Genomic DNA, 26,095 nt, shown 5'->3' with positions numbered 1-26,095 from the left:
AGTGTATACTCAGTGATATCCTTTTGGAAACCGATGGTGGTACACCATTTGATGCTATGCAGAGATATGAACCCATTTCATTGCGAGAAATTTTTGCCAGCTTTAATACTTCACCCCGATAAGAGGACACTGTAACGAAGTACAAAACCAGGGAGAAGAGAATCATTATAGAAAGTGTAAAAAGAAACGTATAAATGGACAAATTCATTGGCCAAATAAATATATAGTTGAGTGAGTCTACGTCTCTGTGTGTGTGTGGTCAAAGTTATAAAATAGTTGAACAAATTATTGTTGAACTATCATTATACGGGTCGGTCGTGGTGTTGGGTTTTTTGAAATTGAATTTAATTACCTAAAGTTTTAGTGCCCACACTGTCTTTGAGAACTATTTCATTTCCATCTTCACGGCGCCAAGTTACAATGGGTTCGGGATAACCACGAGCTCTGCAAGAGAAAATGAGGAGAATTATTACAAATTATTTATAGATGTGTTACCGAAACTATGTAAATTTAATTTGTGGAATTTAAACGATTTTTAAGTTTTAATACAAATATGTATAATTTTTTGGGAGATTATAGTGTATTACTTAAATACAAAAAAATGAAAAGGCACGACTTCTGCTGTTAGGAGTAAGTAAATATCAGGAATATACATATCGACGCCTCCGAACCATAGTATGCTAAGTCTGAAAAGTGCGTTTTTCAGTAGAAGTTCTCAAAGTATGGAAGTTTAATATATCTTACGGGCCATGCTAAGTACATTTTTGCTTATAACTTTGGTTTGGATTGGCCGATGATTACCAAAATTTCAGAGAATATAAATTAAGGACCGCAGTATCTAAAAACGTAAAGAACTTTAAAACATGCTAAGTCGACTTAGCATACTATGGTTCGGAGGCGTCGATATATTCTTTATTGTAATACAATTACATGTTCGTATAACAAAATCTGTATGTATAGAACTCACTTCATTTAGGATTGATCACTCAAATATGGCTAATATTCTTAGAATGTGTGGTATTTAAAGTGGAATATTTCGATTCATGTTATGGTCCTTATGTAATATAACCATGACATATCGACATTTTAAAGGTTGTGACAACTTTTAACCAAATTGGTCGTTATTTGAAATTTCGGGTTCTTGGAGGCTAAACGATTTTCTATCCCCGTTTTTTGTTTCTACCCACATGATTAAAGTTTATGCCTCATTTATTAGCTTGAGACTTTGTAATGTAGCATTTTGGTTTCTCAGTGACTAAAAAACTAGATATTAAGGTTCGCAGGGTTTCAGGTATTCTTTCCTTCTTTACTTACTTGAGATTCTGTAATGTAGGTTTTTGGTTTCTCAGTGATTAAAAAGCATGTCCAATGTAGGTCTATGTTAAATACTAGGGTCCTAAATTTTTTTAGTTATATAAGCAGACTTTTGACTCATTTTCCAACCCATTTGTCATTACAAGGGACTCAGAATTCTCGATTTGAAACTTCGACGATTTTCATTTATCATAGTCATATCTCGACTAGCTGAGTCGATCTAGACATGTGTGTCCGTCCGTCCGTCTGTCCATTATAATTTGTAAACACGATACAGGCCACAGTTATGGACCAATCTTCACGAAATTTTGCATGTATGATGGCTTCTGGCCAATGAAGACCCCTATTGTTTTTGGAAAAGATCGGTTAATATTTAGGGGATGAAATGAACCAAAAACTTTATTTTTGTCGGTTTTTCTGGTCACTACAGAGGCCGCAATTATGGTCCAAACACCTCGAATTTTTGCATAGAGAAGGGGATCGGGCCAAAGAATAAGTTTGCCTGTTTTGATAAAGACCGGTCAATATTTAGCGGGTCAAATGGACCCTGACTTTTGTGTGAATAATAAAAAAATGTGTATTCTATGGGGTATATATTAGCACCTGAAGGTCCTAGACCCGAGAAGTGGATAGTATGTTCAAGAGGAGTGGTGCAGGATTTACACAGTGCAGGATTTACACATAAATATTTACGGGCGCTTACGTATTCATATATTATTTAGTACCCCATTACCATACTAGAGGGCGGAAATATATCGCTGATCGCTTTGAAATTTTCCATGAGGTTCAAGTTATGGTCACCGACAACGCCTATAATTTTCGGTGATGATCAGATAATAATTTTGGGATGAAGTGGACTGAAAACTTATTTTTTGGTGTTTTTTTCGAGTCGATCTATAGGCCAAAATTTAAAGCCGAACATCACAACACAACCCACGGTGAAGGGAATCTGGACAAGTGATTATAAGGGCTGTCTTGAATATTTTTAATATTTCATGACCTCTAGTCTAGCGAAATATTGCCCAAGCTCAGAATATAGAACCACAGAAAGTTATAGTTTCGTGGAAGTTGTGTAGGGTATCATATGGTCGTCCCGTCCGACTATACTGCTCCGCTCACTGGTTTTGTCTATAAGTATTTGAAATTTAAAAGAAAAAAAATAATTTATATAATTTTGTTGTTGTTTTGTAGTAATAATAGAAATAGTAATTTAAGGGAAGATTTTTTTTTGTTCGATTACTGGAACATCTGGCTATGGTATGAACTAGGCAAATTGACATCACTCAAAAATTAGAGAAATGGCGGACCTAATAAAACTATATTTTGGATAATCGCATATTATCGACTAGAAACCAACCTGAAAAATAAGAAACCTATTCATTGATTGAATTTATCCTACTTCATAAGAAATATATTTTAAAAAATACACATTCTGATAGTGGTTCCAGGTTTGTCCAAAACATTTTTAATCCACTCTCTGATAGGGCCACTGATATATTTTTAAAAATACTCGCTTTCATATGCCTTAATAAGTATTCAGTAAAAAAATTACGCGCTTACTTAACTGGCTTATGACAGAACGGTTGTTCCATAAGCCGAGCTTCAAAAATATTTCCAAGCTCGTCGGTCTTGTGTGCAACTCCTCCAATTCGAAACACCATTTTCCGAGATTTTGTCTTCTACTTGATCTTTCCATCGGATTCGTGGTCTACCCCTTCTGAGTAAACCATCACTTGACTCGTTTTTATATGCCTTTTGAGCTGGGGCATCTTCATCCCTTCTCACAACATGACCTAACCAACGTAGTCGTTGCAGCTCGATCCGTCTGACTATGTCGATGTCTGAGAATATATGGCATAGCTTCATTCGACGGCGATATTCACCGTCAACGCAAATCGGCCCATAGATCTTCCGGAGAATTTTTATCTCAAAAACTCCAAGAGCAGCCTAATCTGCTTGCGTAAATACCCATGCTTCAGATGCATACAACATCACTTGTAGAGTGTGAGTTTGGTTTGGCGAGAGGGGAACTGCTTTTGAGGTGCTGAGTTAGACAACATTAGCATCTGTTATCTATTATCGGATTTCAAAGCTGATATTATTAGTTAGGTAGTATATAAAATCGTTCGTTCGAGGTATATAAAATACCACGAAGCTGTAGAATTCAAGTTCTACAGTTGGTCCGAGTCTACTGAACGTCTTGCGTGTTGGTACCATCAGCTTCGTCTTTTCGCCATTTACTGCCAGACCCTTTTTGGCAGACTCCTTCTCAATTCGTTTAAAGTTGGCTGTTAGCGCTCGCAATGTTCGATCCATTATGTCGATGTCGACGGCGTAGGCGAGTAACATATGCTGTTTGGTGTACAAAGTACCATTTATGTTCACATTCTCATCTCGTATGAACTTTTCCAGCAGGATGTTAAACAGGTCACTCGAAAAACTGTCACCTTGTCTGAATCCTCGTTCGGTATTGAAGGGCTCCGAGAGGTCCTTTCCGACTTTAACTGCTTACATGTTAAAGTTATCCTGCTTAGCCGTATTAATTTTACAGTAATGCCAAACTCAGACATGGCTTTAAACGCCATTGAACGGAAAAGTCTTCCAAATGCGGCTCTATAGTCGAAGGATTAGTGGAATGTGTCGATGTTTTTCGTGGCTATTTTCTAGGATTTGGCGCAGAGTGAAAATCTGGTCAATGGTGGATTTTCCAGGCCTGAAGCCTCATTGGTATGGTCTAATAATGTTATTGACCATTGGCTTCAGTTGTTTACGCAGCACGCTGGATAGCACCTTTATATCGTCTTGTCTCCTTTTTTGTGCACGGGACACAGGATTCTGAGGTTCCAATCATTGGGCATGGATTCCTCTAGCCAGCTGAAATAATCAGGTGGTGCATTCTCCTGACCAGGATCTGACCACCAGTCTTGAATAGCTCGGCTGGTAATCCATCGACATCTCTGATCTCTTAAATCTCTTAAAAAATCACACTTTGATGGGCTTTAACAATCTTAAGTTTTGATAGGCCTTTAAAAAATCCATGCTCTCATAGAGTTCCCAAAAAGATGATTTAAAAAATTTACGCTCTGGTGGGCCTTTATTATTTATGAACAAAGAATAAGATTCCCATTCGGAAAAAATTCCATTAAAAATCCACGCTCTGATAGACCTTTCAAAATATAAAATTTATTCCTAAAAAATCCAAGCTCACAGAGGATTGGGCTTCGTATAACCCGGTATAATATACCCTGAGTGTTTGTTGTTTAGTTTCTCCTGGAATCTCCGACCGATTTTAGGTATATCGAATGTCCATCTCATGGTGAATGGTATAAAATGTTCCGCCGGGGCGAAATGTTCAATTTTTAAAAATAATTGTTTTTAATAATATTTTCTGTTTGACATTGTATTCCACAGTTATAGTACGTTTACATTTAACCGGATTTCGTTAACCCAGTGGGTTTCAATTGTCATTCCCTTTGCATATATGTCAAATAAATCCTCATAAGGTAGGTTAACCCGGTAAAAAGTTCTAATGTACAAGGAGTAATATTAAAGCAATCAATCAGAAATTCTATTTATTATTTATCCCAAAGTTATTATGCAATTACTTACACTTTATGTGAACTTTAGCTAATTGTATTAATATTAACTTATTCCTGCAACTACATTGAATGGTTTAGTAGTTCCATATAACGATGTTACGACTGGTGACAGCTATTTTTATAACTCTCCTTTTTATGAGTGTTAATTAAATGAAAAGCCTTTTCTGAAAATGCCAAAGAAAATTGAGGAGAAGAGGAAGACCACGACGGAGACAACAAGCAGAAGATTGTTGATGGTATTACGGCAGATTTTTATAGTTACAAATAACATAAATCAACAAATAAAGCTAACCAGAATCCATTGAAAATATACTCCTGGCAAAGGGCAGGCAAACAGACAGACACATAAAGTAAACTGACCCGTACGGGTTGTAAATTTTGTGTGTTTCTATGACTGTGTGTGTGTTTGGGGGGTCAGCAACAGTAACAGCAATATACGAAAATAAAATAAATGTTTTTATGACCTTTTTCTCGCACTTTATCTCTCACACCATTTCTTCGTTTTCACTAGACACAAACACACACTTATACATTAAACCAGTCAAATGCCACTGAGTTACTTAACCCACGACCTCCAAGCAGGAACATAAGCCAAAGCAACAGTGATCAACAACTACCAACCACAAACAACGGACGGTAAGGAAGTGAAATAACACGGAAACGTAAATCAAAAAGAATGAAGTGTCATTTAATTTGTTGACATTACTACCCAAAAAAGGAAGAAAAAATAGCAGCAACAACAACATCATTCAACCAAGGACAATATCGTCGAAGTTGTATTTTGTGGCCAACAATCACATCTCGAAGACCAATGGTAAAAAACAACTTCGAAAAAAAGGAACAAACCAGAGAATGAAATCCAAAAGATTACTTAACGATAATGCGCTAAAACTTTGTAAGAGTACGGTTTTTTGTTTCTTGGCTATGGTGTGTAAAACAATAATAAAGGATTTGTCGACTAACAGCCAACCCCACCTCCGTTGAAATTACGATTGGTCGGATATAGAAATGAATGGTGGCATGAAGTGTCGCAGATAATTCCAAATGATTAGTATAGATTTTCACAAGAATGTAGATAATGGTAATGGACTCTGACATGTTATTGCCGTGGTCGTCGTTTAGCTTGTTATTTGCGGGATAGTAATATGGGACATTTCATGAAATAATGTGCGTAAGAGAAGTATTAGAAATAAACAAGTGAAAACGTTAGGCGGGCCGAATTTTATATAACCTGATTTTGGGCATTGAAATTAAAATACACCAACGTGGACGATATTAGAGATTCTATGTTGGAAAATTTTCCCAGAGAATCCAAAAAATAAAACTAGAGTCAATTCGGTTTAAAAACTTCTCCAAACTTCTCGATCATTTAAAAGAAGATTTTTACGTCATCTATAAGAAGGCTTATACATAAACTAAAAGTGGACATTCTGGTCTTATATTAGAAGAACGTTTGGTTTTCTAGAAGAATATATTTGATCTTCCTTAAAAAAATTTTGAGGTCATCTAGGTGTAGACTCTTTGCTCTTCAAAAGTAAAAGCTCTGGTCTACTAGATGAAGATTTTCTGGTGTTTTAAAAAATTACCTTTTTATCTACTCTATTCTAGGAAAAGATCTTCTGTTCATCTAGGAGAAGATCTTCAGATCTTCTGTCCTTCTAGGAGAAGATCTTCTGTCCATCTAGGAGAAGAACTTCTGTCCATCTAGGAGAAGATCTTCTGTCCATCTAGGAGAAGATCTTCTGTCCATCTAGGAGAAGATCTTCTGTCCATCTAGGAGAAGATCTTCTGTCCATCTAGGAGAAGATCTTCTGTCGATCAAGGAGAAGATCTTCTGTCCTGGACTTGCCTACAAAAATTAGTTTTAATAAATCTACGCCCTGGACTTGCCTACAAAAATTAGTTTTAATAAATCTACGCCCTGGACTTGCCTACAAAAATTAGTTTTAATAAATCTACGCCCTGGACTTGCCTACAAAAATTAGTTTTAATAAATCTACGCCCTGGACTTGCCTACAAAAATTAGTTTTAATAAATCTACGCCCTGGACTTGCCTACAAAAATTAGTTTTAATAAATCTACGCCCTGGACTTGCCTACAAAAATTAGTTTTAATAAATCTACGCCCTGGACTTGCCTACAAAAATTAGTTTTAATAAATCTACGCCCTGGACTTGCCTACAAAAATTAGTTTTAATAAATCTACGCCCTGGACTTGCCTACAAAAATTAGTTTTAATAAATCTACGCCCTGTACTTGCCTACAAAAATTAGTTTTAATAAATCTACGCCCTGGACTTGCCTACAAAAAATAGTTTTTCACAGACGACTTATACGACTTATATCGACCGATATCGATATCCTAAAGTATATATATCCAAAACTACTTCCATATCTAAAAACTACTCATCAATTCTCAACTATACTACATTTGGTACCATTACCTTTTGTACTCTAGTTGTATTTATTTCCAAAACTAATTTAAAATTTAAAGGTTCGAGTTCTATATGTTTACCAAAAACCAAAGCTTTCCAAATGCAGTATCCATTAATAATATAGAAATCGTATTTCCCAACCCTAATGGTTTACGCAAATCCAAATTGTACCAAATTTAGTGCACATTAATATAAATTTCCATTTATACCTTCCTCAACAATCCAATAGAAATCATATTTCCAAATTTTAAGATTCTAGTTCAACCAAATCGAAATTGTAACATCTGGTACAAATAGGTACGCATTTCCAAAACTTTCTATAAACCTCAATCCTACACCCCAACAGTGATCCTAACTCCAAATTTCAGTATTCCAGAATCATCGATTTACCCAAAAGTCAAATTGTACCAAATTTAGTACACATAAGTACACATAAGTACGAATTTCCAAAACGTCCTGCATAGCCTAATCTTGCATACCAACAGTGATCATTACTCCAAATTTTAAGATTCCATCTCTATCGGTTTACCCAAATCCAAATTTGGTACCACTTTGTACCAATTTTCAGAATTTCATATATATCCCAATCCTACACCCCAACAGTGACCCTAACTCCAAATTTTAGGTTTCCAGCTCTATCGATTCACCTAAAATTCAAATTGTACTAAATTTAGTACACATTAGTACATATGTCAAAATCTACCTACATATCCCAATTCTACACCCTAACAGTGATCCTAAATCCAAATTTTTCAATTTTCAAATTGTACCAAGTTTAGTACACATAAGAACGAATTTCCCAAACTACCAACATACCTCCGTTCTAAAATGCATTAATAATCGTAATTCCAAATTTCAGGTTTCCAGCTCTACCGGTTCACCTAATGTCGTACCATTTAGTACACGTTAGTAGAATTTTCCAAACTTACTACGTACCCCAATCCTACAACCCAACAGTGATCCTACCTCCAAATTTCAAGATTCCAGCTCTATTGCTTCACCCAAAATTTAAAGTGTACCAAATTTAGTACACATAAGTACGAATTTCCCAAACTACCACATACCTCCATTCTTAATTCCAAATTTCGGTGTTCCAGCTCTACCGGTTCACCTAAATCCAAATTGTACCAAATGTCGTAACATTTAGTACACTTTAGTAGTAATTTCCAAAACTCCTACGTATCCCAATCCTACACCCCAACAGTGATCCTAAACAAAACTCAAATTGTACCAAATTTAGTACACATAAGTACGACCTTAATTCGCATTCCAAATTTCAAGTGTTTAGCTCTAACCATTCACATACTACGAAATTGTACCAACTTTAGTAAATTTTAGTACTTTTCGGATACTTATAGTTCGAATGTAAAAAAACCTTTGCTACATCTAGTCTACACTTCATCAAAGACCCTCAATCCAAATTTCAGAGTTCTAGCTGCACCGGTTCGCCAAATACGAATGGTACCACATGTAGTATTGTTTGGTACTTTTCGTACGGTTTTAGTACGAATTTCCAAAAACCCAGCCTTATCTGTCACCAAGAGTGACCCTCGCTCAAAATTGCAAGATTCTAGCTTCAGCCGTTTCGTCTGAGCTTTGATTAAACGTTAAATCAGTCAGTCAGTCAATCACTTCACTCTTTTATTAGTATAGATTATTTAATACTTATATATATTTCTTAATTTGTCTTATTTTTCATTCCAGGTTTTTATGAATTATATATGCTCGAATTTCCGTATGATGATAATCTTAAACGATATACAAATTATTTGAAAATATGGCAGGCCCGCCGATAACGATCAATATATATATATTTGGAATTATCCTCATCTCTCAATCATAAAATACCGCAAGGAAAGATTACAGTAGAATATAGTCCAAATAAGGCTAAGTTATTAAGAAAATTATTTCATAAAATTTGATATTTAATATATATTTTTTAAATGTATATATTTTTTACAAAGTATATTGAATAAAAAATAAAGAATAATGAATTTACTAAAAAAATACTATTTGTTTTTATTTACGGATACAACAAATATGGTAAGTATATATGCCCCTATGCATGTGTGATGACGTCATAATTTTTCATTCACCTGGTTGTACGCATTTTTTGTGCAAATTTCACAAAAATACCAGGCGCCCAGAAGAAAATAGAAAGTAGCCCGCCAAAAAACAACAATTAAAAAATGTAAAAAATTGCATCTGGCAATGCCGTACAAAGAAATTACAAAATTTGTAGCATACTTTTAGGCGCTCGAATTTTTTTTCGCGGGTTGGGTGTTGCCAGACCAAAATTTTTCGATTTTTTTTGCGGGCAACTTGCTACTTCATTCTGGGCGCCTGGTATTTTTGTGAAATTTGCGCAAAATTGCACCAAATTTTTGGGATTTTTTTTTTTAAATTCATTGGTAGCCATTATTGTATCAATGGGCGTTATTGTTACTAAAAAACTAATATTGTGAACCCCCACTAAGAACCCCCCAATAGACGTCCATAAATAAAAACACATTTTTAGTATTTTTTAGATCTGTTTATTTGTTTTATTTCAATAAACGAAGAAGGTATGTACATAAGGAAATAACTCAACTACATACATTATTTACATAATATTACTTAATACAATGGTAGTATAGAGGAACTAATTGATAAACGAATTGTATTTTTTAAGGCAATAACATACAAATTTATTCTCCTACATAATTTTTACAATAAAACATTTAATTTTTTTTGAATAGATCACGAACTAGTCAGACTTTCTACCTTTCATATGACATCAATTTTATTACAATACCTCCAGTGGTCCCAAAGTTATGAGACAAAAACCAGGACATTAAATTCTACATTTATGAAATTTCCATTTACTTCATCAATATATGGCGCTCCGTTCGGGAAAATTGTATGGTCGTAAAGGAAATTGAAATCGATATATATCTATATGAAATGGAGTAAAAAATAGCTGCTTCAATGGATCGATTATACAGCCAAAAAATTGAAGAAACGCGCAATGAACTTTCTTAACAAAGCACGCATTTTCGGTATGAAGTTCAATGATTTGAAAGCGTTGATCGTTTGTATGACGATTCACCGTCAAATTATGGACCAAACTGAAGATTTATGAAAAATCTTCAGATGTATGTAAACTGTTAAAAACAGTGTTGCCAAAAATATAATAGCTAAAAAATAACCTTTATAGGTGTAATAAATATATAATATCATTGTGTAATAAAACTGCAGAATTCCCGCTAACCATTGCTGCAAAATTCATAAAAATCGGTTAAGTATTTTCGGAGTTATTCGAATTTCAATTCTACCATGCTCCGAAATATACTTTCTGTTCGATGCTAGGCGCCTATTACCAAAAAATGAAAAACACCACAGAAATCGATCTTGCAAAAATGGAAATTTTTTCTTCATACAGTTACAGTGTGTGTATGTGTATGTAAATATATTTTACATTGCATATGTGCATAAATCACATACAATCACACCCACATATCAAGCAACAAGAACCCAACAAACCAAAAGTATTGAGAATAATATTATATTAAGCTTACCACAAAAGCATTAAGCTTGAAAAAGTCTTGAGATAATCTTGAGATATGTTTATTAATAATTGTAGAAAAATCAAAACGGAACCCTTATGATACAATTACTTGTGTAATGTTACTAAAAGCTTATTCTTGCAATTGTAGAATAAGTTACAAATGTAATTTTATCTTAACTAGTGTGTATAAAGGTTATCATCTCAATATACAACTCTTGAGAAACATTTGTGTACAACAATAGTTTATCAAGCATAGTTGAAAACTGTTTGTGAAGTCAAATTTTAACAACATTTTTTTAATATTACTAAAAAAAGCTTAAGAACAACTATTATTATAAGCTTGTTCTCAAGTGGTATTGAGATTTGATTACAGAATGGTATGTTGGGAAATTGCACCTCGAACTGCCCTTTGCCCCTACAAGTATGCTATAATTTTCATACAACAGCAGACATTATGAAAACAATTTTTGTGCCTTTTTTAAAAGACCGATTTTTGTGTGGTTTTTCATTTTCAGGTAATAGGCGACCAGAATCGAGCAGGAGGTATATTTCGAACCATCGTTGAATTGAAATACAAATATCTCGGCAACTACTAAACCGATTTTTATAAAGTTTTCAGATATGGTTAGAGGAAATTCTGAAGTTTTATTACACACTGTCATTCCATATTTTTACAATTATAAAGGGTGATCTTTTAGCTATTATGTTTTTGGAAACACTTTTTTCCACAGTTTACATATATTTCGTGTATTGTTTCACTGCCAAACATCTTTAGTTCGAGCTATAATTTAACGATGAAACAACTAAACAAACAACCATTTCAAATCATTGATTTTTTTATAAAAATGCGTTCACAGCCCGTTTCTTCAGTCCTATGGCTGTATAATCGATCCACGGCTATTCCTTACTCTTTTATTGATATAGATATATACCGATTTAAATTGAAATAATCATAAATGAAAAATTTAATGTCGTCGTGTTTTTTATTTTTTTGTCATAACTGGTGAACTACTAGAGATATTCGGAACGGCATCTCAGGAAATAGATTAAAAAAAATTCAACATAACTTTTTTAGGAAGCTTTCAAAAGACTGATTTCGTTAAAAATATTTTTTTCGGGAATTACATTTAGACTTTAGATAAAAACATATCTTTTAAAGAAACATTTTTGTGAGTAACACATAAAGTCGTGGGTTTTTAAACATGTTTGTTTTGGGGACCAGATATGGGCGTGGATTCATTAAAAAATACCAGGGACCACAGATGTAAGTGGTTCTCAGGGCTGTCTTTCCTGACCTGTAAGGTATCATAATGAAGTAAAAAATTGGTCATTGGTAAGGAAACGACAATTTTTTTTTCGAAAACTTAGTTAAGGTTCTAAATAATTTTTTACATAAAACATTTCATATTTTTTGGAATTTTTTTTATAATTAAATCACGAAATAGCTAGACTTCCTACTTTTCATATGGCACAATATTTTTTTACAATGTCTGCAGTAGTTCAACAGTTATGACAAAAAAAACAAGACATTACATTTTTCATTTACGACTTTTTCAACTACTGCATCAATAGATGACGCTGCGGTCGCTAAATTACCAGGTCGTCAAGGAAATTTAAATCGGTATATATCTATATTAATAAAAGAGTAAGGAATAGCCGCATAAGTGGAATGATTATACAGCCATAAACCATTTTAACAGAGCACACATTTTTATATAAAAATCAATGATTTTTGTTTGTTTGTATGACTATTCATCGTTAAATTCTAGCCCGAACTGAAGATGTTTGGCAGTGAAACAATACACGAAATATATGTAAACTGTTCAAAAACAGTGTTTCCAAAAAGATAATAGCTAAAAGATCACCCTTTATAATTGTAAAAATATGGAATGACAGTGTGTAATAAAACTTCCGAATTTCCTCTAACCATATCTGGAAACTTTATAAAAATCGGTTTAGTAGTTGCCGAGATATTTGTCTTTCAATTGAACAGTGGTCCGAAATACACCCTCCTGCTCGATTCTGTTCGCCTATTACCTGAAAATGAAAAACCACACAAAAATCGGTCTTTTAAAAAAGGCAAAATTTGTTTTCATAATGTCTGCTGTTGTATGAAAATTATAGCATACTTGTAGGGGCAAAGGGCAGTTCAAGGTGCAATTTCTTGTTGCATGATATGTAGGTGTGATTGTATATGATTTATGCACATATGCAATGTAAAATATTTTTATTTACACATACACACACTGTAACTGTATGAAGAAAAAATTACCATTTTTGCAAGATCGATGTTTGTGGTGTTTTTAATTTTTTGGTAATAGGCGCCCAGCATCGAACAGAAAGTTTATTTCGGATCATGGTAGACTTGAAATTCGAATAACTCCGGAAATACTTAACCGATTTTTATGAATTTTGCAGCAATGGTTAGAGGGAATTCTGCAGTTTTATTACACAATGATATATTTATAATTTATTACACCTAAAAAGGTGATTTTTAGCTATTATCTTTGTGGCAACACTGTTTTTAACAGTTTACACACATCTCGTGTTTTGTTTTTCTGTCATACATCTTCAGTTTGGTCCATAATTTAAGGATGAATCGTCATAGAAACGATCAACGCTTTCAAATCATTGAACTTCATACCGAAAATGCGTGCTTTGTTAAGAAAGTTCATTGCGCGTTTCTTCAATTTTGTGGCTGTATAATCGATCCATTGAAGTGGCTATTATTTATAGTGGCTAGATATATATCGATTTCAATTTCCTTTACGACCATAGAATGTGGCGAACGGAGCGCCCTATATTGATACCGTAACTGGAAATTTCATAAATGTAGAGTTTAAATGTGTAGTTTAATGTCCTGGATTTCGTCTCATAACTTTGGAACTACTGGAGGTATTGTAATTAAATTGATGTCGTTTTAAAGGTAGGAAGTCTGACTAGTTCGTGATCTATGCAAAATTTAAAAAATGTGAAATGTTTTATTTGAAATATTATGTAGGAGGATACATTTGTATGTTATTGCCTTACAAAAGTTTTCAAAATACAATTTGCCGATTCTATGTCAAAGACCAATATTCATCCTTTTATTTGTGTCATTCCTTTCAAGAGATGGCGTTCATTTAGGGTCTTGTATGGTGATGGGCAACGTCTTACGTCTTACAGACACCAATAGATGGCGCGGACGACGGGTTTATAAATATTGCATACCTTATTTAATTTTGCTATAATTTTTTTCGTATTGCAGAAAAAGTGGTGTCATGTGGAAGGTATAATCGTATAATTTCTCGTGAAAAGGAGGGAACCGATATTCCCCATCTTCGAACTTGATTTAAGTTATGAAGAAATATTACAGTATGTGATTGGTTAATCCATTCGAAAGCTATCTCGCCCACCAGTCAGACAGACGGACATTTGTAAAGCCACTCCAAATTGTGTGAATCGGATTTGGTCCAAAGAAACATGGAGTCTAAAATCAAAATTTCGTTGAGGCAGTATATATATATTATATATAAATATAATACCAATAAATAAAATGTATAGGTAAACAGTTATGTAGAAAGATATGTTTGTTTTTCACAATAAAATTTGACGATTTTTAACTATGACCAATATTTAGCCTTTAATATAATACCTTGGCTATGACTATATAGTAACCTGATAAAAAAAATACAGGATGTAGAAAATAATTGTAAAGAAAAAAATATTTTGCTGTCCCTCAAAATATATAGTGCTGATGTAGATGTCTTGTCGGGTTCTATAAAATGCTGCTCATGATCAGACAATACCCTACAGTAAAGCCCTCTTCTGGGCGGAATGAATTTAATTTATAGCTTCATACTTACCTTCCCGCAATCAACCACAAAAATAAAAAAATAAAAACATTTTTATATTTTCATAATTTCATTTAGGAAATGTAATATTATTTTATTACTTTCAGTCATTGAAGACTTAAAAACAAATATTTGTTTCTACAAAAAATACACATAAAAAATAAATTTGAACATAAAAAATATCAATGGAAAACATGTATTACTTTGGAAAACTATTACAAAAGAAATAATTAAAAATAAAAATATTAGTAGAGTATACACCGTTTTTTTTGATTTTATAAAATTAAAAAAAAAATAAATAAATAAAACTAAATCTTAATAACAATAAAATTATAAAAATAAATTCTCTAATAACAATTTATATAATACAATTTATTTCATTATTATTATTTTTTTTTAATTTATAGAAAACTTTAAACACATATCCAACATTTTTTTCAGTCATTAGCAAAGTGCCCGCTACTTCGTATGCGGAAAGGGAATGCAAAAAATTATATTTCATATGGAAATCGTGAATACTGTATAATTTGTTGTACTACAGTTCTGAATTCCACCTCTATCCCTATATCTAATATCAAGTTTATTACCATTTAGTACTCTTCATACACATAAAAACTATTTTCCGAAATCTCTTTCTAATTTTCATTACAAAGAAATAGGTCAGAATTCCAATCATATATATTTGTGCAAATTCGTATTTGGCACATTTCGAACACATAATTACACATTTTCAACACTACCTCCATACCATCACCACCACTAAGTTTAATACCAGTTAGTACCAAAAACCCTTTGGCACTTCTTTCTAACTCTCCGTCAGTGACCCACATTTTAAATTTTAGTTTTCCAGCTCTCCGTTACCTATGTCCAAATTGTTCCAAATTTAGTGAATTTTCTATTCTATTTACTATTTGTACACATAAGTTCGAGTTTCCAAAGTTGTTTCCATAGCTCAATACTACACTTCAACAATAATTTAAATTACAAATCTCAGGATTCAACCAAATCCAAATTATTCCAAATTTTGTATCATTTATTTATATCATTTAGTAATAACAGTAATCTTATTTTCATCAAAGTCCAACATGTACCACATTTAGTACTTTTCGTACCAAAATTATATCAGATTTGATACCGTTCTGTACTTTTTGTACCCATATTCCAAACTCCATACCTACTTTCAAATATTAATCGTATGTCCAAATTTAAGAATTTCAGCTCTGCCTGTTCACCAAATTGTATCAGATTTGGTACCATTCTGCACTTTTCCTACACTCCCACGGTAACTTAAGTTGGAACTTTCAGGATTCGAGTTCTACCCGCTCACCAAAGCCAAAATTTTTTACTTTTCGTACCCATAAGTACGAATTTCCAAAACTACTTCAGTCATTCACTTTAATAATAACCTTATGTCCACATTTAATGATTCCAGCTCTATTCGTTCACCAACATCCAAACTGTACCAAATTTAGTACCATTTATTACTTTTCGTAGATGTAAGCACAAGTTTCTAAAACTCAAAAAAAAAAAAATCAATTCCACACTGCAATAGTAATTTTAATCATACATTTCAGGATCCCAGCCCTATCCGTTCACATAGATCCAAATTGTACCATATTTAGTACCATTTAGTACTTATCGTACTTATGAGTTCGAATTTCCAACACTATCTCAATCCTCTAACAGTAATTTTATTTTCAAATATAAATTTTCCATCTCCATCATTTCATTCAAATCTAAATTGTACCATTTAGTGTACATAATTATGCATTTTTGAAATTACCTCCATGTTTCATCATACAATCCAACCTTAATTTTAACTCCAAATTTTTGGATTTTCGCTCACACAAAATGAATTGTATTATTTAGTGCTAGTGAAAATACTATCTTAATTCTGTAATTGCATTCAAAATTTAAGTTTTCCATCTCTATACTTTAACAAAAATCTAAATTGTACCAAATTTTGTACCATTTAGTACACATACTGACGAAATTTCAAAACTGCCGATATATCTCAATCCTGCCCTGCAACTGTAATATTAATTCAAAATTTCAGAATCTTAGCCCTATCCGTTCACACAAAAGCAATTTGTAAACAGGTACCGAATTTATTATTTTTTGTTTCTATATTTAAGAATTTCCTACACTCCAACAATAATTTTAATTCCAAAATTCTGGAGTTCAGCTCTATACGTTCACACATAATCAAGTTGTACCAAATATAGTACCGTTTAGTACACATAAGTACTATGCTTCCATATTTCAATTGTATATTCCAACAGCAACCATTATTCCAAATTTTAGGTATCCAGTTCTTTAAAAAATTGTTCCAAATCTAGTACCGTTTTGTACTTTTCGTGCACAAAATTCCGAATTTCCTAAGATGTCTCTATAGCTCAATCTTCAATAGTAACCATAATTCCAAATTTCACGTTTTGAGCTCTATCATTTCAAGCAAAATCCAAATATTACTAAATTTAGTACCATATAGTACCTTTCGTACCAATAAGTACAAATTTCCTAGACTACCTCTATTCCACATTCCAACAGTCATTTTAATTCCCAATTTGAAGACTTCTATCTGTTCACATAAATTCAACTTGCACCAAATTTAGTACCATTTAGTAACTTTCGTACACATAAGTACGATTTTATAAAGCTACCTTAATCCTGTATTCCAATTCGTCTTTTCAGGATTCCATCTATATAATTTAGTAAATTTTAGTACTTTTCGTACACTTATAGGTCGAATCTCCAAAAACCCTTTTGCACATCTTTCTAACATTCCATCAGTGACCCCACATTCCAAATTTCAGAATTCTAGCTCTTCCCTCTTCGCTCTTTTTAATAAATATACACCTTGGAATTTTGGACAATTTTTTTTTATATCTACACCTTGGACTTGGCTACAAAAAATATTTGTAATAAATCTACGCCTTGGACTTGCCAACATTTTTTTTTTAATCTACGCCTTGGACTTACCAACATTTTTTTAAATCTACGCCTTGGACTTGCCAACATTTTTTTAAATCTACGCCTTGGACTTGCCAACATTTTTTTTTTAAATCTACGCCTTAGACTTGGCTACAAAAAAATATTTGTAATAAATCTACGCCTTGGACTTGCCTACAAAAAATATTTTTAATAAATCAACCCCTATTTTCTAGAAGATGGAAATTCCTTATGGGAGCAGTGAATTGGGTCTTCAGGAGAAGACAGAAGTCCTTATGGTCTGTAATAAATATAAATGGCTTTTTATTTGTTTTTTCTTTTCTCTTCCATTTCAAAATCATTTAGTTGACTTGGTTAGGACATTTCATTGGCAGTGTCATTGTTCCACATGATAATGACACATACACAGACAAACGCACACACACACTTGCTGTGAATTAGTTGCCAATTCAGTTTGGGACAAAATTTATTGGCCTAATTATGTGTGTTAATTGAATTATGTTGTTTTAATGAGTCTTTAATTTGTGGTCAGTTACTGTCATTTGTAATGGAGCGGCGTTTTTCATTGTCTGATAAAAGCGAGAAAATTACAGTTTTTCGACGAATTTGCGAACTAATTAAATATGTTAAATAAGTTATGTTGATGGCTTCGTTTACCACAAAAGTGTTAATTATTTAATGATGACATTTAAAATTCATACAATCAATTTTTTGTTCGAATATTTTCTATAAATAATAGAAAAAATGACAGATAACTTACCTACATGTCAGCCGAACTGCACTTCCCTCGGGTACAATGACATCAGATGATGTATCTTCTGTAACAAAATCGGGTGGTATAACGACATCTAGGTAGCCAATCTGTAAGATTAAAATATACAATTTTCATAACATGAATCGTAAGGAATTTTAGTATAAATATTAACCCAACCATGTAGTTGCTAAATTGGAAACTTTGGTTTTGTGTGATAATATCTTGCGAGACTGTCATAAGTTTGTGCGTCCCAAAAAGCTTGTAGCATTATCAAATATTATCCCTATGTGTGTCCGTATATTACAATTAAGGACCACAGAAATCTATACTTATTGGTAATAATCTATACTAATAAAAGAGTAACGTGATTGACTGGCTGATTTAACGATTCATCAACGCCCAGACGAAATGGCTGAAGCTAGAATCTTGAAATTTTGGGTGAGGGTCACTCTTGATTCAAAGGTGACAGATAAGGCTGGGTTTTTGGAAATACGTACTAGAACTGTACGAAAAGTACTAAATGTGATACCATTTGTACTTGGAGAACCGTTGGAGCTGTAGAATAGATATAGCAAAGAGTTTTTTGTACATTCGAACTATAAGTATGCGAAAAGTACTAAAATGTACTAAATTTGGTATTCATTCGTAACATGTGAATGAATGGAGCTAAAAACTTGAAATTTGGAATGCGAATTAGGGTTGAGATGGAGTGTCTATTTGTGGAGATGGTTTTGAAAGTGTGTATTCATGTGTTCGAAAAGTACTACATAGTACTATATTTGGTACAAATTTAATTCGGAGGTACAAGTCGAGCTGGAATCCTTACCGTCGAATTGGGATATGTACGTAGTTTTGGAAATTTTTTTATTTATGTGTACGATAAGTACTAAATCTTACTATAATTGGTACAATTTGGATTTGGGTGAACCGATAGAGCGGGAACAATGAAATTTAGAGTCACGATCATTATAGAGGATTAGGGTCACGATTCAGTTTAAGAAATTAATAGCTATGGGTACTAAATTTGGTACAATTTGAATTTTAGGTGAACCAATAGAGCTAGAATCATGAAATTTGGAGTCAGGCTAACTGTTGTGGAGTAAAATTGAGATATGTAGGATGTTTTAGAAATTTGTACTAATGAGTACAAAATTTGGCACAATTTAAATTTTGGGTGAAACGATAGAGTTGGAATCATGAAACTTGGATTTAGGATCACTGTGGAGGTGTTGGTTTGAGTAAAGTAGGATGTTTAGGAAATTCATACTACTATGTACTAAATTTGGTACAATTTGAATTGTGATTGTCAACCGATATAATTGGAATCTTGAAACTTGGATTTAGGATCCACGTTGGGGTGTAGGTTTAGGGTAAGAAGGAGGTTTCGAAAATCGTACTACTGTGTACTAAATTTGGTACAATTTGAATTGTGGGTGAATCGATAGAGTTGGAATCCTGAAACTTGGATATAAGATCACTGTGGGGGTGTAGGTTTGGGGTAAGAAGGAGGTTTTGGAAATTTGTACTACTGTGTACTAATTTTGGTACAATTTAAATTGTGGGTGAACCTATACCGTTGCAATCCAGAAATTTGAATTTGGAATTTTTGTGGGGGTTTAAGACCAGGAAGTTGAGTTGGATGTTTGAGGTGGGTACTTATGGAAATAATGTGTGCTAAATGGAACTAAATTTGGTACAATTTGGATTTGGGTGAACATGAAATTTGGTATTGAATGGTACTCAAATGTAATTTACTATCGATATGCAGTTTTCTATAAAAATAAAATAATGTGTTTATACATATTTAAATATATCCCACATTCACTAACGAAGTAGCGCGCATATGCTAGTCATTTAATATTTATGACAAATTTCCAAAAAGAGTTATTTTGTGAATTTTGTGGTCGCTCTAGTGACCACAATTTTAGGTTTAAGTCTGGTCGTTGATAATTTTGAAATACATCGATTTAAAAAATTAAAAGCTCCAAATTTTCTTAGAGACCTTTAAAACGAATGGGAAATACAGGGTCTAAACGTTATAACAGCTACCGGATCTTGACATTTTCCAATTATGACCCAAATATCAGGACATTTTATGCAAAAACGCTGGACAATACAGCCGGCCTGACAACCCTAGCTACTATATATTTCTGGTGTAGACAGTCTGGAGTCATTTGATATTACCATTAGAGACATTCATATTTTTAGCATACGTGTTCTCAGTGCGGTTTGACGTACCACCATGTGTTGTGTTGGTCACAGTGACTTGAAAAAACAGTAAGGAAAGTAGTAAAGTCGGACGGGGCCGACTATCACCTATATATACCTTCACCACTTTGAGTATATTCAACAGATGAATCCTAACAGACGTGGCATTTTTAAAGGACCAGTAAAATGAAATTGGAACCATAAACACGTCATTCTGCATCCGATACTAAATTGTTCATTTGGTCAGATATAGAAGCTATATCTAAATCTGAACCGATTTCAGGAAACTTAACACACATCTAGACCAAATTCATTACGCTGTGCCAAATTTAGTGCAAACCGAAACATATTAAGGGACTTTGGTGCACCATTTACATTAAATCGGACGAAAATATATATGGGAGCTATATCTACATCCGAACCGATTTTCAGGAAACTTAACACACATCATTCTAGACCTAATTCATTACGCTGAGCCAAATTTAGTGCAAATCGAGAGATAGATAGGGACTTTTGTGCACAATTTACCTTAAATCGGACGAAAATATATATGAGATCTATGTCTAAATCTGAACCGATTTTAAGGAAACTTAACACACATCATTCTAGAGATTACATTACACATTACGCTGTGCCAAATTTCGTGTAAATCGAAAGATATATAGGGACTGTTGAAAAGGCAAGTAGGCCGAGCTGGTGGTTTCCACTGGGATTTTGAATAAAATACAACTTGTTCCATAAAAGTTGGTTTATTTCACAAAATGTATTTCTATTAAAATTCCTAAATTACAAAAAAATTAGGAATTAAAAAAACTATAAAATAGTAAATATAAAACAAGCCATACTTTTTGGTATGAAACCACAAAAACTTTTAAAATAGTTCAAAAAATCAGTTCCTGAGCACAGCGTATTATCCAACTTATTGGTATTTATTCAGGACAGAAAATGGCGGTACTCAGGGACGCTACTTGACATTTTTTCTAAGTTTCGTTAAATATTTACAATAAATTGACATTCCGAAAAATTATTATTTCATAAGCAACAGTGTTGCAAGATCGTTTACAAATCAATGAGATTTTGGGAGTGCCGCTAACATTCCCCCCGCAGTATGGCAAGGAACCTTTCCGCTGCCAGACTCTCGTTGAGGGGCTACGTCCAAAATTGCCAATTTAGTTACAGGCCGATCCATGATACCTCGTTGTGTGAGCACTTTTGCACTACGGACCTGTCCATCACTTGCCAATCTCGTTTGAAGTACTTTACCACGCAGCCAAACATTTCGAGGTAGAGAAGGATCAACAATAATCACTAAGTCCCCCTGACATAATGGTTTAGATTTTTCGTACCATTTCGACCTACAAGTTAACGAAGGCAAAAATTCAGCTAACCACTTTTTCCAAAATATGTTTGCATATTGTTGTGAAAGCAGCCAATTTTGCTTTAATAATATGCCACTGTCGCTGCAAACTGATATCGGTTTTAACCCACTTGAACTTCCCACTAGGAAGTGATTTGGAGTTAAAGCCTCTGACGTTTCGTCGTCCACAGGAACATAAGCAAGAGGCCTAGAATTTACGATATTTTCAACTTCTATTAAGGTACTTAATAGGAGCTCATCACTAGGACACCTTGCTGGCATAATTTTATATAAAATAGTTTTAATTGATCGTACAAGCCGCTCCCACGCACCTCCCATGTGAGGTGAGGCAGGAGGATTAAAATTCCATTTTGTCGTAGTACTAGTGAAAGTTTTTACTAACTCATCTTTATCTACCTCAGTTACCGCCTCACGTAACTCTCTCTCTGCGCCAACAAAATTTGTGCCATTGTCACTATAGAATTCAAGTGGAATTCCTCTTCGTGCCATAAAATTTCGAATGGCTAGAATACATGAACTTGTTGTCAGCGAATATGCAACCTCGATGTGAATTGCTCGTATAGTCAAACATGTAAACAGACATCCATATCTTTTTTCCTTGTGACGATTGACGGTGACCAATATGGGACCAAAGAAATCTATTCCGGTAAAAGAAAATGGTGCACCGAATGAAGCCAGTCGTGCTCTAGGCAATTTTGCCATTTGTGGACTTTGTGGAATAGCTTTGTGGATTTTACACATTTGACAGGATCGTGTTATTGTTTTAAATGTCGTACGTAGTCTGGAAATCGAGAATTTTTGTCTGATTTCATTGATGGCTGTCTCATGATTCATATGGTGAAATTTCTCATGATAGTGTAACAATATCAGTTTTGTTATATGACATTCTCTAGGTAAGATAATAGGGCGTTTTTGTTCCCAAGGCACATCTGCTTCATCAATTCTTCCATACACACGTAAAACGCCATCTTCCAGATACGGTGATTTGCAATAAATATCGCTGGATTTGTGTATAGAGGCTTTCGACATAAGTTGTGATATTTCTGCGGAATATGTTTCACTTTGAGCCTGCCTATATAAAATTGTTTCTGCTCGTTTTAGCTCCTCTTGAGTTAATTCATGAGTTTGTTTCTTAATTCTGCGACAATTGTTAATAAATCGTAGTACATATGCAGCCGTCCTTAAAAGGCGGACCCATTTCGAAAATCTGAGTACATCAAAGGTTGTATATAATGTTGTAATTTTAAAAGAATGATGTACTCGTTCTTCTTCCGTTGGCTCAGGATGAGCACTTGTTTTAGGCCACTCCTCTTCAGGCAAATGTAAAAAATCTGGACCGTTAAACCATCTACTATCTATAGAAATTACAGGTATCTTCGACCATTTTGTAGCATCGTCAGCTACGTTTTGCTTGCTTGGGACCCACTTCCATTCATTGAGCGAAGACAACTCTAAAATCTCTGTGACTCGAAAAGCCACAAACTGATTATATTTTCTGGCATCAGAATTGATCCAGCTTAGCACTGTTTTTGAATCAGACCAATAATATTTTTTAGATATTTTAATATCATGATTTTCCATTACAAATTTGGCAAAACGAGAACCTATAAGGGCGGCCATAAGTTCAAGACGTGGCACAGATGTAATCTTAATAGGTGCTACCCTGGTTTTCGACCCCACAATGGAGCAAACGATTGTATCATTCTTTTTCAATCTGAAATAGCAGACAGCTGCATAACTATCTTTGCTTGCGTCGACAAAGGTATGCAGTTACACCTCTGTATCTGTATGGGTATCAAAAGATCTTAAATAACAACGGGGAATTTTAATATTTTGTATTTCGGGTAAAATATTGACCCATTGGATCCACTTTCGGTTCAATTCAAGGGGAATCGATTCGTCCCACTCTATTTTGGCCCTCCAAACTTCTTGCATAAGAACCTTTACATACATTATAATGTGTCCGATGAGACCGAGCGGGTCGTAAATAGACATAACTAATCTTAGCATTTGCCTTTTAGTGGGAGATTTTTTATTCGAAAATATATCGCTTTCCATAAGCCAGTTAGAAATTTTGAATGTTATTACATCCTCCAGATATTCCCAAAATACTCCCAAAACCTTCTCAATCTGTTGGTTTTCTTTGAAATTTAGGCATTTAACGTTCTGTGCTTCGATTGTAGGAAGAGAATCCATTACAAATTGGTTGTTACAGATCCAATTACGAATATTAAAACCGGCTTGGCGGTGAATATATGACACTTCGGTAATTAATTAATAGCCTCCTGAGCAGTATCCACGGAATCCAGAAGATCGTCTACATAATGATTTTCTATTATTGATTTGGATGCAGTAGGAAATTGTCTTTTAAATTGAGCTGCATTATGATTTTTCACATACTGTGAAATGCTTGGAGCACATGTGGCACCGAATATCATTACATCCATTACGTATATTTCGGGAATTTTCTCCTGCATACACTCTCGCCACAAAAATCTTTGTACGTCGCGATCTTCACGCCGTATATAAATTTGGTGGAACATCTCCTCAATGTCTCCACATATAGCCACAGATTTTTGCCGAAATTTAAAAAGAATTGATGGTAATGAAGCTAGAAAGTCAGGTCCTTTTAAAAGAAATGAATTTAAAGATGATCCATTTGATTTTGCTGCTGCATCCCAAACTACACGCGATTTACCGGGTTTGTTTCTATTAAAGACAGCGAAAATTGGTAGATACCAAACTCTTCCATCGGCTCGATCAATTTCATTATCTTTCAATTTTCGTATGTAGCCTTTAGATATGTATTTTGACAATGTTTCTTTAAATGTGTTGAAAAGCTCGTCATTTCGCTTTAGTTTTCGCTCCAAGCAAACAAGACGTTTGAAGGCCATATCATAACTGTCAGGCAATTTTACTAAATCGAATTTCCATAATAATGGAACTATATAGTTACCATTGGCATTTCGTTTTGTAAAGTTATCTAATAAATGCAACGCGCGTTGTTCGCTTTCAGCAATAAGAGGGTCTTTTATGCTAATCCCCACGCTATCAAGGGCATAATAGCTTCTGACCAACTTGTCTAAATCATTATCACTCGCAGAACACTCACATATATGATAATTAAAGTGCTTACCTGAGTTTTTGTGCTCTGCGACTGTGCCGTATATTAGCCATCCAAGTTGTGTTCTTACAGCAACGGGCTCATACGGGGATCCCTCACGGACTTTATTATGAATTCCTAGGTCGAAATGATTCAATCCAATTAACAACATTGGCACAGCATTACTATAACTTTTCACAGGAAGATTTTGCAAGTGGCGATAATTTTGCGCCATAACTTTATAATCCAGCGATTGGGATGGTAAATTTAGCGAATTTACAGTAAAAACACTCATGTTGAAGCGCTTTCCATTTCCACCTGAAATACCTATTTTTACTTTTTGTGAACTATTTTCCGTTCTTTCCATACCTCCAGTCCACCGAAGGCAGAGGGGGTTGGAAATGCCCTCCACATCCAATTGGTTCACTAACGACTCGTCCATCAAACTGATTGAAGATCCGTCATCTATGAAAGCATATGTGTTTATGCTTTTATCTTTTCCATATATTTTTACAGGAATTATTTTGAACAAAATATTTTTTGTTCTTTCTCACCACATTCCATTTCTCGCCACGATCGGGTGAGAGGAATGTTTGACAGCTAGCTACTGCTTTGCAGTTGTTGTTGCATACAACACATTTACGTTCATCGCTATGAGTATAAACGTAATCTTTTTTGAATGCTTTTTTGTTATTTGTTGATATTTTGTCTTTATGGTTGGTTGTTGTTTTCGAACAGTGAGGTTCAACTGCTATACTACTGGCAGTGATGCCAATGCTGAAATCCATTTGTCAAATTCAGACAAATTTGGATTTTTGTTTTGGTTCATCAACTGCATTTTGTAATTTGCCCATAGCATTTGATACGAAGGGGGGAGCTTTTGTATCAAATCAAAGAGAAGAGATGAATTATTTATTTCATCATACAAATTGCTGGCGGTGATGGTGGAAATTAGGCTTCGGACTTTTATCGCA

At 34.0% G+C, this 26,095-nt stretch overlaps 1 protein-coding gene across 1 annotated transcript; it reads right to left on the bottom strand.

The window, feature by feature from the left end:
• Positions 1 to 25,416, bottom strand: LOC133334209 (lachesin-like; the record flags this gene model as incomplete). Its single annotated transcript, XM_061542502.1, has 4 exons — positions 25,213 to 25,416; positions 18,439 to 18,539; positions 353 to 444; positions 1 to 129 (listed from the first exon to the last, which is right to left on the bottom strand). Coding segments are annotated over exons 1-4 (526 nt in total), but the record flags the coding sequence as incomplete, so codon positions are not given.
• Between the last annotated feature and the right edge of the window lie 679 nt (positions 25,417 to 26,095).

This window comes from Musca vetustissima, unplaced genomic scaffold, assembly GCF_032173495.1.
Source record: "Musca vetustissima isolate MV318-11 ecotype Yass unplaced genomic scaffold, APGP_CSIRO_Mvet_v1 utg62027, whole genome shotgun sequence".
Lineage (NCBI taxonomy): Eukaryota > Metazoa > Arthropoda > Insecta > Diptera > Muscidae > Musca > Musca vetustissima.
This window is presented reverse-complemented; position numbering and strand designations above follow the sequence as displayed.